Consider the following 15,375-nt stretch of genomic DNA (forward strand, 5'->3'; position numbering starts at 1 on the left):
TTGATCAAGTCCCTGAACACCTGCATGCTCTAGGACTTCAACTACAGCAAGACTTGTGTTTACCTTGCTGAATTTTGGGGAACCTGACTGCAACAGAATAAGCTTTGAACTAAGCACCCAGGTTCCCCTCTGTACCTCATGTCATTGTCTGTGAACATGCCTCTTGCCAGCACCGTTCTCTGGAAAGATGCTTACAAGCTCCTGCCTTTCGCCATTCACTTCCATCTCTGTGCTGTTGCCTCAGCTGCGCTGGAGTGGCTCTTTGTAGGGCCACACAAAACCAAACAAGCTGGTCAGGGGCTATATTTAGCCAGCAATAGAGCTGAGGGGCTGATGCATGCAGAGTAATGAGCAAGCACAGCAGGGAGAGAGATTTAGTATGTGGGAGCTGATTAGACTGGCATGACTCAGCCACAGAAAATGTTCACAGAATGACATTTGAAGACAGAGATCTATAAGAGCCAGCATGCTTTCTGCTTCTTCTTCCTTTCCTCCAGTTTTTGTACATAGTTATTTTTAAAGGTTGCTCTTTCTTAAATGTCTTCTGAATTAAAGCTGTGGTTTTCTTTTTTTCTTCTTTTTTTAATGCTTGTGTTTCTAACCTGGTTTCTTCATGCATGAAGAAACCTGCATGCTTCATGCGTACAAAGCCTTGCACATGTGAAAGGAGCTTTTCTCTGATTCCATTTCTGTCATGCTGTTATATAATGAGTGCAGAAGCTGGGGTATTTTACCTTAAAAAAAATCATATGCAGACAAAGACCCATGAGGGCTTTGTTCTGTTGTTGTTCTGTTTACATTACTGATGAACACTCATTTGTTGAAAAGCCAAAAAAAAAAGTGCTTAAAAACAAATCTGTTTTCATTATTCTGCAATCTTTTTTCTTAAAAAAAAAAAAAAAAATACAGCCATGTCTGATTCCTATCTATAATGTTATTAACATTTTGTGCTGTCTGCAATTTGCTCATTCAGTTGTTCACAAGAAATACCCAAGAGACTAGGCAAGTCAAGTGAAATATGTTGACTCTGAGCTGAGTCCTCGGGATGGATCATTTCATTTGTAAAAAAAAAATAAAAATTAAAAATTAAAAAAGCATGCTTTTTAAAGCTGATGGCCAGACTCTTCAGACAACTGAATGCATCTGAATTTAGAGAGAGAGGTAGGTGTTACTTACCTCTGGAAGAAAGAAGCGGGGGGAAGAAAAAAGGCTTGAACACAGGATTTCCCTGTATATTGTTTTGAGAGAATACTTAGTAAATAGTTCAACTTACAACTGTGTAAGCATTTTTTTTTTCTTTTTCACTTCAAGGGTCATTCCTTTAAAACTCCCTGGATTATGTTGGGGGCATCTCCATAACCAGCTTAACACAGAGAACTAACACAGCCAGGGCAACAGTATTTGCTTACTGTGTTGTCAAAATCTATTTGAGCAAGGTTAGAGAATGTGATTAAGAGGCTGGCCGATCTGCCTCCACCACTGATGACTACCACTGCATGAACAGCATTAGTGGGAGGAATTTTTGACAGGGGGGAGTAGGGGTGAAGTGTCTATATTAGAAAGGAAGCAACACGTTGTAAAACCATAAAAGTAGCTTAAAATAATACTGAATAGCATTTTTATTGAGGAAGTAACATGCTTTACTATCACACTAATGGTGCTATAACCCCCTTTCTGTCCTAAGGTTAGCTAAAGTGTTTAACTTGACATACAAATGCCAGGGAGCAAATCAAGTTGGTTACTGATTCCCACTTACTTAAACAGGCGAAGTGCGAGGTAAGGACTGCTTATCCTCTGTAGGTGAAGTTAAGGTATATCTTCATTGCTGACTGCACTGACATTCTCTGCTTTGGAACACTACAATTATTTGCATGTGAAAAGGATCCAAATATATAAGTAGGTACCCCTTCCCTAAGATAGATCTTTCTTACTGCATCACCACCACTTAGAAGATATAAAAATTAACTCATCTGAAAAACTGAAATTGCAGAGATCTCTAAAATTGTGCTGCATTATCAGGATAGCTGCACATATACACTGTTAGATTGCACTCACCCACCTGGCCGTTTGCAGTTTGTAAATCTGTCCTTTGGTGGCAAATGTGAAAGATTTCTGAAGTACAAGAGAAATTCCAATTCCTGCTTAGTCAAACTTCTAAATAAAAATCTAATAATCTAAATAAAATCCCGTGTCCTTTGCTGTTTCCTTAAAGTCTTCCATTGGAAGAGGGAGTCTTGCTATCCACATTCATTGCTCTGTTCCATCTCTCCCACTATCCCTTTTCCATCGTATCTTTTAAAACAGGGATGATCATGGTCTGTATACTCATGGGTCATTTCTGTGTCCAGGCAGATACTTCTGTTAACACCTCCATGTTTCTGCAGCAAACATGCCAGCCTTCATCTAGATCTGTGCTCTTTCCTCTATCACACACATACATCTGCATACCTACTTGCAGAAATATCTTTAGTTTATTTGTCCTGCTGACAAGACAGCATTCACTAGGAACAGATGAAAATACCTTGTAGGCTAAATATGGTTCTGGGCTGTTGGCTGAACCTGCCCATTTCAGCATATTCACTTTTTGAAACTGGCATTGCCATGGTATGGGACTCACTCATGGTTGTTGTTTAAGTACTAGTTGAATACACACAATTTGTAATTTTCACTATAGATGCCAAATACAGTATCCTTCCTCTATGAAAAGGTCCCTCTTAATAGAATCATGGGCTCCTTTATCTCCTTTTAACAGAATATCCCATTATGAGGGGATGATAATTTGAACCTATTCTTTTGAAAGCTGATCAACATGCAATACCGTAATATAACTTAGTTTTATTTTATATGGCATCTTTTTAATGCTCTATAACTAGGTCCCTGACTATACTACACGCATGTAAGAAAACATAACCTTACTAAGACAGACTTATAATGTGAAGAACTATGTAAATTTAGTAACAGAAGGAGAGGAGGAAAAAAAACGATGAAGTGAAGGTCTGTCAGTGTTTATCAGGATGACTCTTGAAAAAGGTTAGAGAATTGAGGAAGTGCAAAGCACTACAAAAAATCTGCTTCCAACAGCAAGCACTACATGAGAAGACTGCAGCAGTGGCAGAAAATTATGCTGAAGAACAGAAAGCAAAGCAGTGCCACACTGAGAGGCTTGGGTTCAGGTGTAAGGAAGCAGACTAGAACAAAACTGCAGCAGTATCTGAAAACAACACCTATTTTGAAAGAAGATCCTGAAATGAACCAGGGAACCACTTCAAGAGAGTGGGGATGTAGTCTCCTGCTTGTCTGCATGACAAAACTGATAGTAATCTTCTGCGTGATATAATGATCATACCGTAACTAAATCAGAAAGATTTTAGAAACCTCACCAACTTAGTCCAATTCATTAGATTTTTACAAAACAGCTTCAATTTATTTAGCAGTTATTCCAGATAAAAGGGATTCATTTAGTAAATCACCATCATTAAATGAGTTCCCAGAATATCCATTTACTCAACAAAGCAAAGTATTCCCCCCTCCCCCCCCAAAAAAAAAACAAAAAAAAAAAACACTCAGACTTTGACAGCAACCTGAATGCAGCACTGGTACCGGAATGTAATGGGAGAAACATGGGAAGGATTAGAGAATATTATATACAAAAGATTAAGAGTGCAGTTCACAAGGAAAAGTTGAATTTTAATTTAGATCCAACTGCACCAAATATTAAGGAATATTTTTCATTCCATTTTCAAAGTTAAGTGACAAGTGGTGTTGGAAGAAATCACTTAATACCCTTCCCAGTTATACAGTGCACTTGCTTGACAACCAGTAAGATATGTCCTAGGCCAGAGACAAAGGACATAAGCCATGAGATAATGCAACATATAACTTGGAAAATACTGACTCCTGCCAGCATCTAGGGATCATTGTGTAGGACTGAAGAAGTGCTCAGCACAATGCTGCAGCAAATAGTGGTTGTGCAGTTCTTGAATTAATGAGAGTATGAAGGTGGTATTACATCTGTATACGTCATTAGCGAGACAGCTATAAGGATACAACACTGCTTTAAAAAGGATGTTGGAAAACTTGGAAGATTCAGTGAACAGAGACAAAAATAATTCATGATACGGAAAAAAAATGACTTGCAGAGAGCAATAACAGATATTCATTCTATTTAGTTTAACAAATTTAAAGGGGACTTCATTTTGGCTAAAATTACCCATAATGAGAGCTTGTCTGTAAGTTCAGAGCTTTTTCATTCAATTGTCGTAATACGAAACTACTACGCTGTGCACCCTAACGCTTTGATCAAGCGGTGCACAGCACCTTGGCTAAAGCTGGTTCTGAGAAAAAGCCTGATCTTGAGTACATTGGTAGGAAAATTGCTGGCACTCTCAGTAACAGAAGAGTTTTAGAAATAGCCATAATACTGACTTTGGCAACTTCCCAGATATCTTTTTAAGGAGACCAGCACTAATATTCCTCAAGGTCCATCTGCTGACAAATGAGGGGAGACAGATACATCTGCAATTGCATTCAGTATCAGTTCTGAATACATTAAGTTCTGTCAGCAGTCAACTTCAGAACTGAACTGCTATAACACTGTGTGATAAGCACGTAGAATAGACTAAAGGCACCTTTACTAATTTTGAAGAACTAGTCAGAAAAAAAAAATGCGTTTTCTAGATCTAGGGCAATTTTTACGTTTTAAATCTCAGGATAAACTTGCTTCCACAGAGCTATTAGTAGCAGAAAATAGCATTATACATTCTACCACATGAGGAATAATCTCTGCATTACTTGTACTCCTCTCTTATGCTAATCAAAGCAGATTGAGTAGTTGAATATTTTTGCTCCTTAAGGAATTACACAGCAACATTCTATCAGAACACTCTAATAGCAATTACTTCAGTTTGAAACTATTAGGAAACAGAAAATCTCAATATCCAATTAATCAGCTTTTTTTTGTTGTTGTTGTTGTTTTTTTACATTATATGAGATATGGATAAGCAATTCTAGTATATCCTTGCTTAGAGCTTGATCCTGCTGAAGTCTGTGGTATTTACTTCAGTAAGAAAGGAAGGAAACTTGTAGGAATAAATACTCTTCCGCCAACAGCTTGGGTATGCACAGACTACAAACTAGCTGTTGCAAGGATACTATATTAATCTGACCATTATTGTAGTGCCCGTTTCAAATATGAAGCCCCCGAAATTAAGAGAGAATAGAGAATCTATTAGCTATACATTTTTTGTCAGAAAGGAGCTTCAACAGAACAACTGTGATAAAAAAATAAATATTCTGGGTACTTCTGAGCACAGAACTTACCTTATGTGACAAGCAGGTCCCAAGGACAACACAAGACTTAACACTGCAGGAAACACTTTCTCATTCCTGCAACTATACGCCACTCAGGGAATGCAGACATTGCTCAGGCTGAATTCTAAAGAACAGGTGGAGATCCCACAACAAAATGTGTCCACAATTAAGGGGAAATTGCAGAGTAATTATGCTACCTTCATACAGCTGAAAAGCTTTGACTTGTCTATATGAACTTCTTTCCTGTAACCTGTCAGGCTGCTCAGCACTCTTCACCCTGCTTCTGCTCACTCTCCCACTCAACCCACTAGACCTTACTGGTGAAATATCAGAAAGCTTACTTTGATATTTTTCAGCCATGGAAGTTCTGGATTGCAGAAAGAGCTGCAATACACATCCAGATGTGGCTACAAATGTCACACTTCAGAACACTGTGAAGTGCTCACCATGTTGGTCCTGTATTTTCCTGCAGACCTGGATTGTCAGAGTGGTTGCCCAAACCACTGAGTCATCACAGTGCTATTGACTAAATGTATGCTGTCCATATGTTGGATGCGTCAGCTGGCAGGGGGCCCAGGAAAAGCTGTGGTGTCTGTAGCTTCCTTTCTCTCCCATCTGTCATGGGCACAGTGAGGAAGTATCAGTGGGTGCCAAATTAAAGAAGATGATAAACAGAAGAACAAGTAACCATGCAAGGGTGAAGCTGTTTCGGAAGCATTGCTGGTAATTCAAGAAGTCTTAAGTGATCACTTCAAGCCTCACTTGCCAGACCTTTATTCTTCTAAGCAAAGTTTATTCTTTCACATGATGGTCTCTGTTAACCATACACACACAAAGTTCTTGTATAATTAACCTGAACCTTCGACTTTATATGCTCAGCAGAGTCCCTTACAAACACTCTTTCTGTTGAGGCAGAAGATACATTACACTCAGTAATGGAGCAGAACAACAACAATGTAGAAGATTTCTCCCTGAATGTATTTTCTGTCACTCCTTATCAGCCTAACAGATCTGATGTCCTAGTGTCAGATGGTGATAAAGCTGGTGCCACTTTGCTCTTTTCAGGTGTGTTTTTGGGGCTGGTGGGGATCACATTCACCGTGATGGGATGGATAAAGTACGACGGCATTACTCACCTGGAATGGACTCAGTTACTAGGGCCTATTCTGCTTTCTGTCGGGGTAACTTTTATTCTGATTGCTGTTTGTAAATTCAACATGCTTACATGCAAATCCTGTAAAGAAAGAGATGAAAATACATCAGACATCGATCAGACAGCAAGTGGACAGTCCTTTGTTTTCACTGGAATTAACCAGCCTATAACTTTCCACGGTGCTACAGTGGTACAGTACATTCCTCCACCATACCCAGCCCAGGAAGGCATTGCTGTGAATCCAGCCTATCTTCACCCTGTGCTCAGCTGCTGCATTGCTGGTACCCCTGGTGCCTCAACAATTCCTACCACAGACTCTCCTCAGTTCTGCCCTGCCTATCCTCTTGATAACCCAGCTTTTACACAGGACGAGAACTACGCTACTTACCTCACAGAGGACACAAGGACTCAGAGGTATGTCTTCTGAAATGCCTTAGTATACTTGGATACAGAATTCTGAATATTTTCAAGTGCTAAGCATGATTTCAAAGGAAACAAATGCTACTGCGGAGTGTTATTCTTCAGACTTTTTTTTGCTTTATTAATAGTATTTCTAGAGTAAAAACTATGGAGACATACTTTTTCTGGGAAGCATTTTCATCCAAATTAAATTCACTTAGCAATTCCTTTCAATTTTCAATGTACTAATTTCTTGTTATTTTCAAAGATATTACTATATAAGCTCCTGTCTGTGGATATTTTTATGCTTATCTTACAATCCTTTGATGATTCTTGACCAGAAGGTTATGTGTGGATAGAGCATTGCACCTAAACAGAGTCACAGTACAAGACCCAGTGCACAAACGGTGTTTTTGTGACAATAAAAGATCAGTTCAGTACCAGATGTTCCCCCTGCCAATTATGCAACTTTTTTTTCCCTACTTTTGGGGTATATATAGACCACTGATATTACAGAGTAGCATGAAACTGCTTTATTCAGCTATAAAATAATTTATATAGTTATTTTTAATTATATACTTTCTAGAATATAATTAATTTAGTTCCTTTATGAAAGTGTAGTGGAAAAATTGCTGGCTAACCCATTGATCTCAGCACCATGGGTGACATACACAGGCAGTGTGCAAATGCAGGTCACACCTTGACATTATTATACCTTACACAAAGAATACAACAAATGGCTAGATTGCAGTAAAGCTTCATTGTGTAGCATTTTCTCAAGCAAAACTCTCACTGAACTCAGGAAGTGCTTTGCCTGGATAAGGATGACAGGACACAGCAATGAGGCTACCACCATGCTTTGTATTTGTTACACTCTTTTGTTCCAGCTCCTCTTTCTATTTTCAGGTCAGAGGACAGTTTTGATGAGCCAGAAGAATTACAAGAAGACTATGCCTGCGATGATCTGTCACCTCCCCGTTATGAGGAAATATACGCACTGTCTTCGTGAAGAGTATAAAATAAGCACGGACAATGGACTGCACTTCCAAGAGATGCCAGCTTTTTAAATCCCAAGTATCTTTTTTTCTAAATACTTGCAGGCTAAGCAAGTGTGAACAAGATTTTGGTCCTAATACAGAGTTCAGTATTACCAAAGACATTTAACCAACTCCTTCTTGCATTTAACCAATCCCCTCTTTTTCTTTCTCAGAATTTGCTAGCCCTTGCTATGCAGCTTAATTATACTCAGGGACCTAAATCCGTATTAGGGTTCCTAAACAAGAAGCCTGAGTTTCAGATCTATTGAAATCAGTGAGAGCTGTGAATGCACAAGGGGGTTGTAGAAGGTCATGATTGCTTCTCATCATTGATTTATTCATCATCTATTTTGCCTCTTAATTGCTCGAGAAACTTCAGAAGTGCCTGAAAGTTTGATCCGCCAGAGTCCCAATAACTTCTTAATTCTGCCTAATTCCTCAGCCTAGCTCACTCGCAAGTAAGCCTAGTACTCAGATTAGACTACCTCTGCTTCGTTCACTTGCAGGACCCAGTCAGGTACACAGCCCCAGAGCTCCCTGCTTGAATCAGAGAATCCTACAGCAGATGCTGCAACAAGCAGAAATAGTGCTCTCTGCCCATTTTTACACAGATGTCTATGAGATTTTGCATGCATCCAAAATGCAGGTGCTGTAAATTCAGTTCTGTTCTCTGCCTGATGGGATGTAAACCCCTATCTCCCATAAAGAATCCTAACGTTTTATAGCTTAATGTCCCAAATGAAAATAGCATCTTCCTGAAGCCTTAACAGAGATCTGTGATCCTACCTGTTTTGAGGTAGTTACACCCCCTGTCTGCTGCACCCGTATTGCACAGCGACAGCTGTGGCCTCGCAGATGAGCCCTCCTGAGGGCCCTTCTTTTTTCCTTGTGGGGCCTAGGCACACAACTCGGGGCTGCAGGTCCCCCTAGAGCACCCACCTGCGTGCAGGCACCTGACTGCATCCTTCACTGAAGTTTCATGATCAAATTCTCCTTTCAAGACCAGTATGGTTCCAGGCATTGTATTCACAAATGGATTTACAGTCAGACCCAACAAAAGGATGGATATGCATAAGCTCTAAAATCTTACAATCCAGAGTAGCAGTCCTGAAAAGCCTTTCTGGGGAGGGAGGTATCTAAATGCCAGGGCAACGAAAACGCCATAAGTCTTTTCATTTTTATTTTGTATTTCCACACACACCTAAAGTTCAGCTTTTGAGTGTGCCTAGAAGTGCCTTGACATAGCTGCACAAGTCAGTACTTTGTGCAGGAGCCCCACAGGTTTTTCCTACTTATCTCCCTCGAAGGGCTCAAGCCAAAAGCTGCTAGAGGGCAACGGTCACCGTCCAAAGCAAGGGAGCTGTGCTGCTGGTAAGCACTCATGCCAGTCTCCTGGCTTTGAACAGCATGGTTGAAGGCAACAATCAATTTCTGAACGTGTGAACTTTCTCTTATTTGTCAACACAGCTGTTTCAGTTCTAGCCAGTCGTCATTAATCTGAGGACTTCCTGCACTCAGAAACAAACTGCATCCAAAGAGGCCCCCGGGAGCTAACACGCCATAGAAACCAGTGTGCGCACCCGGACGCAGCCTCTGAACGCTCAGGCACTTCGGGTTGCCGGCGCCTGGTGCTGAGAGCAGGCAGGCAGATACAGGACCTACGTGGCTGCACAGCTGAAACACACTAAGTACCCACACAGCCTCGCTAGTGATCACGAGACACAGCTCTGGATGGAGAGATGCATTCAGACCATGCACCAGTTACGTGAACCTCCGGATGCACATTGACCTCCCTGTCCTGCTTATTTAGAGGGTGCCAAGAAATCAAGCCTTTTCGGGGGGGGCACAAGAGACAGCAAGCTGCTAGAGTAAGTGTTGTGCTCTCCACTGTCAGAAATGACACCAACAGTGTCATCTTTGGGACAGGGCATTTAAACTGACTCGAAGCTGGATTAGCAACTGTAGCAGCCTCTAACAGACAGCGACTATTAACCAAGCACAAGGTTTTCTCATTATAGAGGAATATGGGACATAAAGAATTCAGCACCAATAGGTCTGGTGTTAGTGGGTAGCACGTGTAGCTGGGAGAAGGCAGGTACTCTGTTCACCATGATCTCCAGGGGATTAAGTGAGAGATCAGCAGGTCTAAGAACAAGCAAGGCTCTCTTACGGAATCTCTTGCTCCTCTTCCAGACTTTACATAGAGCTGAACTCATCCTCTGCAGCAGGAAACTGGAAGGTCTCAAATCCCCAGTTAGTTCCACATGGACACATCCCTGCACTTAGTACATAGTTTGCTGACTCCAGCGAGTGCTGCAGGAGCAGAGAGGTCAGGCTTGATGAATTCAACTGCAGGATCAAAATTTCTATCTAATCCCCCCTCCCCTGCAAACAAGAAAATGCCACAAAAAAGTCACAAACCACAGACTTTTTTTTTTTTTTTTTTTTTGCAAATGCATGGAAAAGCATTTTTCATAGGGTAATCATGGTTTTATTTTTATAATGTCAAATCATGTTGTCAGGGCAAATGTGAGAAATGCAGAATGGCTGCACTGCAGATTACATATGGGTTTTAAAGCTTACTTTTGTAGACATTTTCATTGAAAGAGCCTTGGGTTTCTTTTTAGAGAGAAAGTTGAACAAATAAATTTAAATAATTGTACATTAAAATGGTCTTGACCCACCAGATGAAATCCATCCTGACTCTATAGGAATGCTTTAGCACTGTATAATTATTTGGAAAGTTTTAGCCTGATGACATTTCTTTGCCTTTCTAATTGCTGACTATTGTTTTTAAGAATATGGCAATATTCTGTGAAAGCTTTTGTTCCTCCTCTTCCTTTCTCCTTCTACTTTCCTCTTTTCATTTTAACACCTTTTACAGTTTTTTGCTTTTGTTACTGTATCCTCAGTGATATAACTGTCACGTTAATTTAACCGTGAGTACTCTGACCACTTATTCGTCCTACAATGAATGAAAGAATAAACATATTTAGCCAGATCTTCAACCCAGGTAAATTAGCACAGCTTCACTGATTATACTGATTTAAATCCTCAGAGCATCTGGAAGATTATCTTTGAAATTTTGCTCGGTTTCCTTGCCCTTTAAACTACGGCTGTCAATCTATTTCAGCAAAACCACCTTCTCCCAAGCAGCCAGTGCTCTTGCGGACCCCCAAAACGATGCGTCATTTCAGCGAGATGCCCCTTAAATCCCAGCCGCAGGGGCGCGATGTTTTATGTGATTATTCAGCCTCACCTCTTCGAATGGGCCGCTGCGATGTTTCCTTAACTGACCTCACTCACACACGGCTCGGAGGCGCCCGCGCCGCGCGGCAGCCGCAGAGCGGCCCCAGCTCCGCGCCGGGGCCGGGCCGGGCCGACACGCGGGCGCCGCTCCCGCCGCTGCCTCGCGCTGACGCGCCGTTTCCCCGGCCGCCCCGCTGCAGAACCGCCGCTTTCGGCCGGGGCCGGGGCCCAGCCCGCCGCCTCGGCCCCCGCCGCGGCGCGGCCCTCGCGCGCTACCTCAGCGCCGGGCTCCCGCGCCGCGCCGCCGCCTCAGCCCCGGGCGGGCGCCGGCGGCGGCCACCAGAGGGCGCCGCTGCGGCGCGGCGCGGCCGGCGGGCAGCGCCCCGTCACCCCGCCGCCGGGGAGGGGGAGGCGCCCCGGCGGCCGCGCGGGCGAGGCGCGAGCGCGCTGTAACGGCCGCGCGGGCCGTTGCGGGGGGCGGGGGGCGCTCAGGCGGGGAGAGGCGGCGGCGAGCGGCGGGCGGGGAGGGCTGTGTCCCGGCTAATCGCGCTGCCCTGGGCGCGAGAGCGCCAGAGAGGGGCGGTGAGGCAGGACGGGGCACTTGGCACTTTCAGAAAGGCATATTTATCACTTCTGTTGTGTGGCGGTTTCTAAGCTCAAAATATTTTGGCATAAGATCACTGCATTTGGTAAATAATAAAAAGCTAAATTTATTTTATGCCATCTGGATTTTGAACCATTAGAGTGCACATCTTCAAGCTTTTCTCCTTTACTATGAATACTAGAAATGCCATTAAAAGTATGCTGAGCTCTCACATGTCTCCAGGAGTTGGCTTGTTTAAGAAAAAAAGATGCCTTTGCCTACGGTGAAAGTCGCAGTAAAATCACCCAGAGCTGAATACCCAGGCGCCCACCGGAGCAGTGAGGGTCGACGCACCTCCGCTTGCGGGGGAGATGCTGCACGGCGCCCTTGCACAGACCCTCCTCCTCCTCACGCTGCGATCTGACAGGACAGACCTCTCTCTGCACGAGCAGTAGCGGGGGAGTCTGTTGGTCAGTCATTTGTGAGGGACTGGGCATGCTGTTTGTATACGGCGCATAAGATAACCTGCCTGCAGTGCAGGTGTTGCCGGCTGCACTTCAGCTGTCAGAGCGAATAGACATCCAGCAGGACGTGCTGCATGTCACTGTCACCGCTCCACTCCCGTGTGTGCACCAGTGTTCCTGGCAGCGCAGCCGGGTGGGATCGTACTGGCCGTGTCTGCATCAGCCAGGCAGTGCTCTTCAGCGGCAGTGGGTCTGTAAAGTGAGAAGGACACTTGGGGTTGGGCAGCATCCGCATTCACAGTGTGCTGAACAGGTCTGTTTCAGACAGCCCTGTGGACTGAACGCCTATTACCGACTGAGGTGCACTAGTTGTGCTCCTGGAGTGTATTTTCTGGTTTATTTTCACTCAGTAGAAATTACTCAGCTCACATGCTTCAAAGCCACCTGTGACGTGATGCAGTGCAGCATAAGGGGGGAGGTAGGATGATTCTCTTCAAAAGCGACAGAGCCAAACTAAAACACTGATTGAGAAACATCCATTGCCCTGCTGGCTTGAGGTGACTTGCAGCAGCTGCAGGAGACCCACATGGCAGGGCAGACCTGCATGGACCTGCAGAAGAGGACTACCTCAGCTGCTTGCTACCAGCTCCTGGGAGAGCCTCTCCCAGTACAGATGGACATTGCTATTACTTTCAAGAAAAATAATGCCTTTGAAAGGCCTCAAGGCAAGGCAGCACCACCTCGCAGACCACTTGGAAACTACTAATTTTGAGATGCAGCAGATTTGTGACTTCCTCCAAAGTGGTGGGCAAGGATTTCCATGGGGAGTAGACAAAATGGCTTTTTAGTTCACGTGAACCATCAGCAAAAGGCCTCTGTGCCCTCACTGCTCCTATGTCATCACAGCAGAGGGTCAAGGGGAATCAATAGTGCCATGTTTGCTTGTATCTATACTGTGTGTGGCAACTGTAATGAGCAATTGATTGCAACTACCCATGTTATTTAGCGAATGTCATGGGATATACTGTGGCAGAGTAGCTGCTGTGTACCTTTTAAAAAAACCTAGGATGAGATTATCGCTTTTTGTTGAGTTTATATTGTGTCAGAGTCATTTAAAAGATAGTGAATTTTTTGGTTTGTTTTTTGCAAGTGAATCATCAATCGATATGTAAAAAATCTGTGCTTGCTACTTAGGAAACATGGCACAATAATTTAATAGCCTGGGTAGATTGCCCAGTATTTTCGTATTTTGCTTAGCTGCAGCTTTCTGTTTCCTTACAATTCAGTGCATAGTAAGAATCAAGAGCTTAGCTTTAAGGTAAACACAGGGCTTTGTCAGTCTTAAAATATAGCTAAAGAAATATTAAAGAATAATGCAGCCCAAGCAGGTGACTGCCAAAAAAGGAAATAGCTGTGCGTTTTAAACTCTTAATGTTAGAACTAAAATGAAATTAAAATCTGATGGTAACTTCAATGTTGCTGCTATCTGCTGCTTGGAGTGTCTTTCTTGTTTTTCCCCTTCCTCTGTCTCCTCTCCCTCACTTTAGTGAGGGGCTAAGCCCGGCTGAGCTGGTGCCCAGGGTTGTGTAGGCTGTCCATATCGCAGGGAATCCCAGTGCTGGGAGCCCTGGGCCGCTGTTACCCCAAGAGGTGGCACATGACCCCACAGGGGAGATGCCCCAGGCAGGACCTACCCTGGTCACTAACACATACCCGCACAGGTATACAACTCAGGTAGTATTCCCCTGCCTCCATGCTGTACCCTAGAGACCCTTTTGCATCCCACTGCCCCAAGGGAACAGGGCAGCCAGGACAGCCCACACAGCCTCGGCATTGCGCACTGCTGGGTGGTGAGGGTTAGCACTGCCCCACACAGAGAGCTACCAGTCAATGTATCACACCAGAAGGCACCTCACTCCTCTTTTCTACCCTCTAACTGCCAGGGACAGCAAGGACACCTGAGGCCCATCCAGATGGGCTGGAAGAGCATTGCTGTGCAATCCAAGCCCAGCCAGCAACCAACCACACCAGCTTTCAAGGCAACATTGACTAGGATGAGTGCAATTTGTCCTCCCACATCAAATACGTGCTTACTCCTGCAGCCCATGTCACTGCACACCTACTCAGCCCCGCTGTGGCCAGGCCTTCTCAAGCAGTCTCTGCTTTCCCTTGGGCCAGCTGCATGATTTTGAACCAGAAAACAGGCAGTATGCTGGGACTTAGAAGTGCACATAGAGAAAACCATTACAGGATGGAGGTGTTCATTTCCACAGACATACCTAATGATGCATAGATCCCCCCAACTCCCTGTTTCTCTAGCTTTTAATTCTTTCTTCTCCTCTGCCTCAGCCTTAAGTTGCAACCCAGTGCAAGGGGGCAAATAAATGCCCAGGGCTATTCAGTTCACACAGCTCTGCTTCACTCTGAGGCGTGGCAATGGCTGTCTACTTGAGAAGGCTGCAGTATGCACTTCTTCCTCATTTTGATTTATCGTCATTTGTTTTTCATCGTTGAACAGGTTACCACTCCATATTTATGTAGCCCGTAAGTGAAATATTAGCAAGACAACAGGTGCCACAGCACACGCATCATGGTATCTGTTTCAGAACATACTATTTAAATCATCAGTTGTACTCTCTCTGCTTATGCCATCTTAAGAGAGGGGAGAAATAGTCCAAACCATTAAGACTTTGGCAGAAATTAATCTCTGCAGAAATGTAGAAGTAGAACAGAGTTTTTGCCACAAAAAGCAGTTCCCTGCAACATCTTCCATAGAAAGGGACTGAGAAGGACAAATGCATTATTACGGAGAAGTCACATAGCTAGTAGACAAAGCCTACTCCAAATTCATACATGTGCAATCCATGTGGTGTTTTTATTAATCCTGACAAAGCATTAGGGGATAAAGAAGAGTACTTTTATGATATTTGCCCAAATAAGACTTACATATTCCCTTTCCCCAGATTTTGCCCTCTAAATCAGAGGTTCAGACATTTCTTGAGCCTTTTGTGAAGTACTAGTGCTCTGCTTTGTTCCAGAGACTTGTATGCCTTTGTGCTCTGTTGTAGACATGTTGCAGGTCCTTACTCCTCCTGTCCTCCAAGCTGGCTGGACATGGACAGCCATGCTCAGGGAGACAGTAGACTTACAGGTAGACCACGGAGGGTACAGAGCACCTTT

The 15,375-nt window shown here is 43.6% G+C and overlaps 1 protein-coding gene and 1 long non-coding RNA gene across 2 annotated transcripts in view; one reads left to right on the forward strand and one right to left on the reverse strand.

Annotated features, from left to right (window-relative positions):
• The window catches only part of LOC134153888 (uncharacterized), a 48,127-nt gene extending 36,869 nt beyond the window's left edge, over window positions 1-11,258 (reverse strand). The window contains exons 1-2 of the long non-coding RNA XR_009961267.1: window positions 11,159-11,258; window positions 6,447-6,544 (exon numbers count right to left, since the gene is read on the reverse strand). This is a non-coding gene — a long non-coding RNA (uncharacterized LOC134153888). The remainder of the gene's footprint in view (window positions 1-6,446; window positions 6,545-11,158) is intronic.
• TMEM174 (transmembrane protein 174) lies at window positions 6,246-7,871 on the forward strand. The gene is made up of 2 exons (XM_062600425.1): window positions 6,246-6,877; window positions 7,769-7,871. The coding sequence occupies exons 1-2, from the start codon at window positions 6,246-6,248 to the stop codon at window positions 7,869-7,871; spliced, it is 735 nt and encodes a 244-aa protein (XP_062456409.1).
• Window positions 11,259-15,375: the final 4,117 nt, after the last annotated feature.

The sequence above is a fragment of the Rhea pennata genome, chromosome Z, assembly GCF_028389875.1.
Source record: "Rhea pennata isolate bPtePen1 chromosome Z, bPtePen1.pri, whole genome shotgun sequence".
NCBI classification, from domain to species: domain Eukaryota; kingdom Metazoa; phylum Chordata; class Aves; order Rheiformes; family Rheidae; genus Rhea; species Rhea pennata.

Coding starts and splice junctions, on each gene's coding strand:
- TMEM174 (XM_062600425.1), top strand. CDS start 6,246: ATGGAGCAGAACAACAACAATGTAGAAGATTTCTCCCTGAATGTATTT. Junction 6,878..7,768: donor GAGGACACAAGGACTCAGAG/GTATGTCTTCTG, acceptor TTCTATTTTCAG/GTCAGAGGACAGTTTTGATG.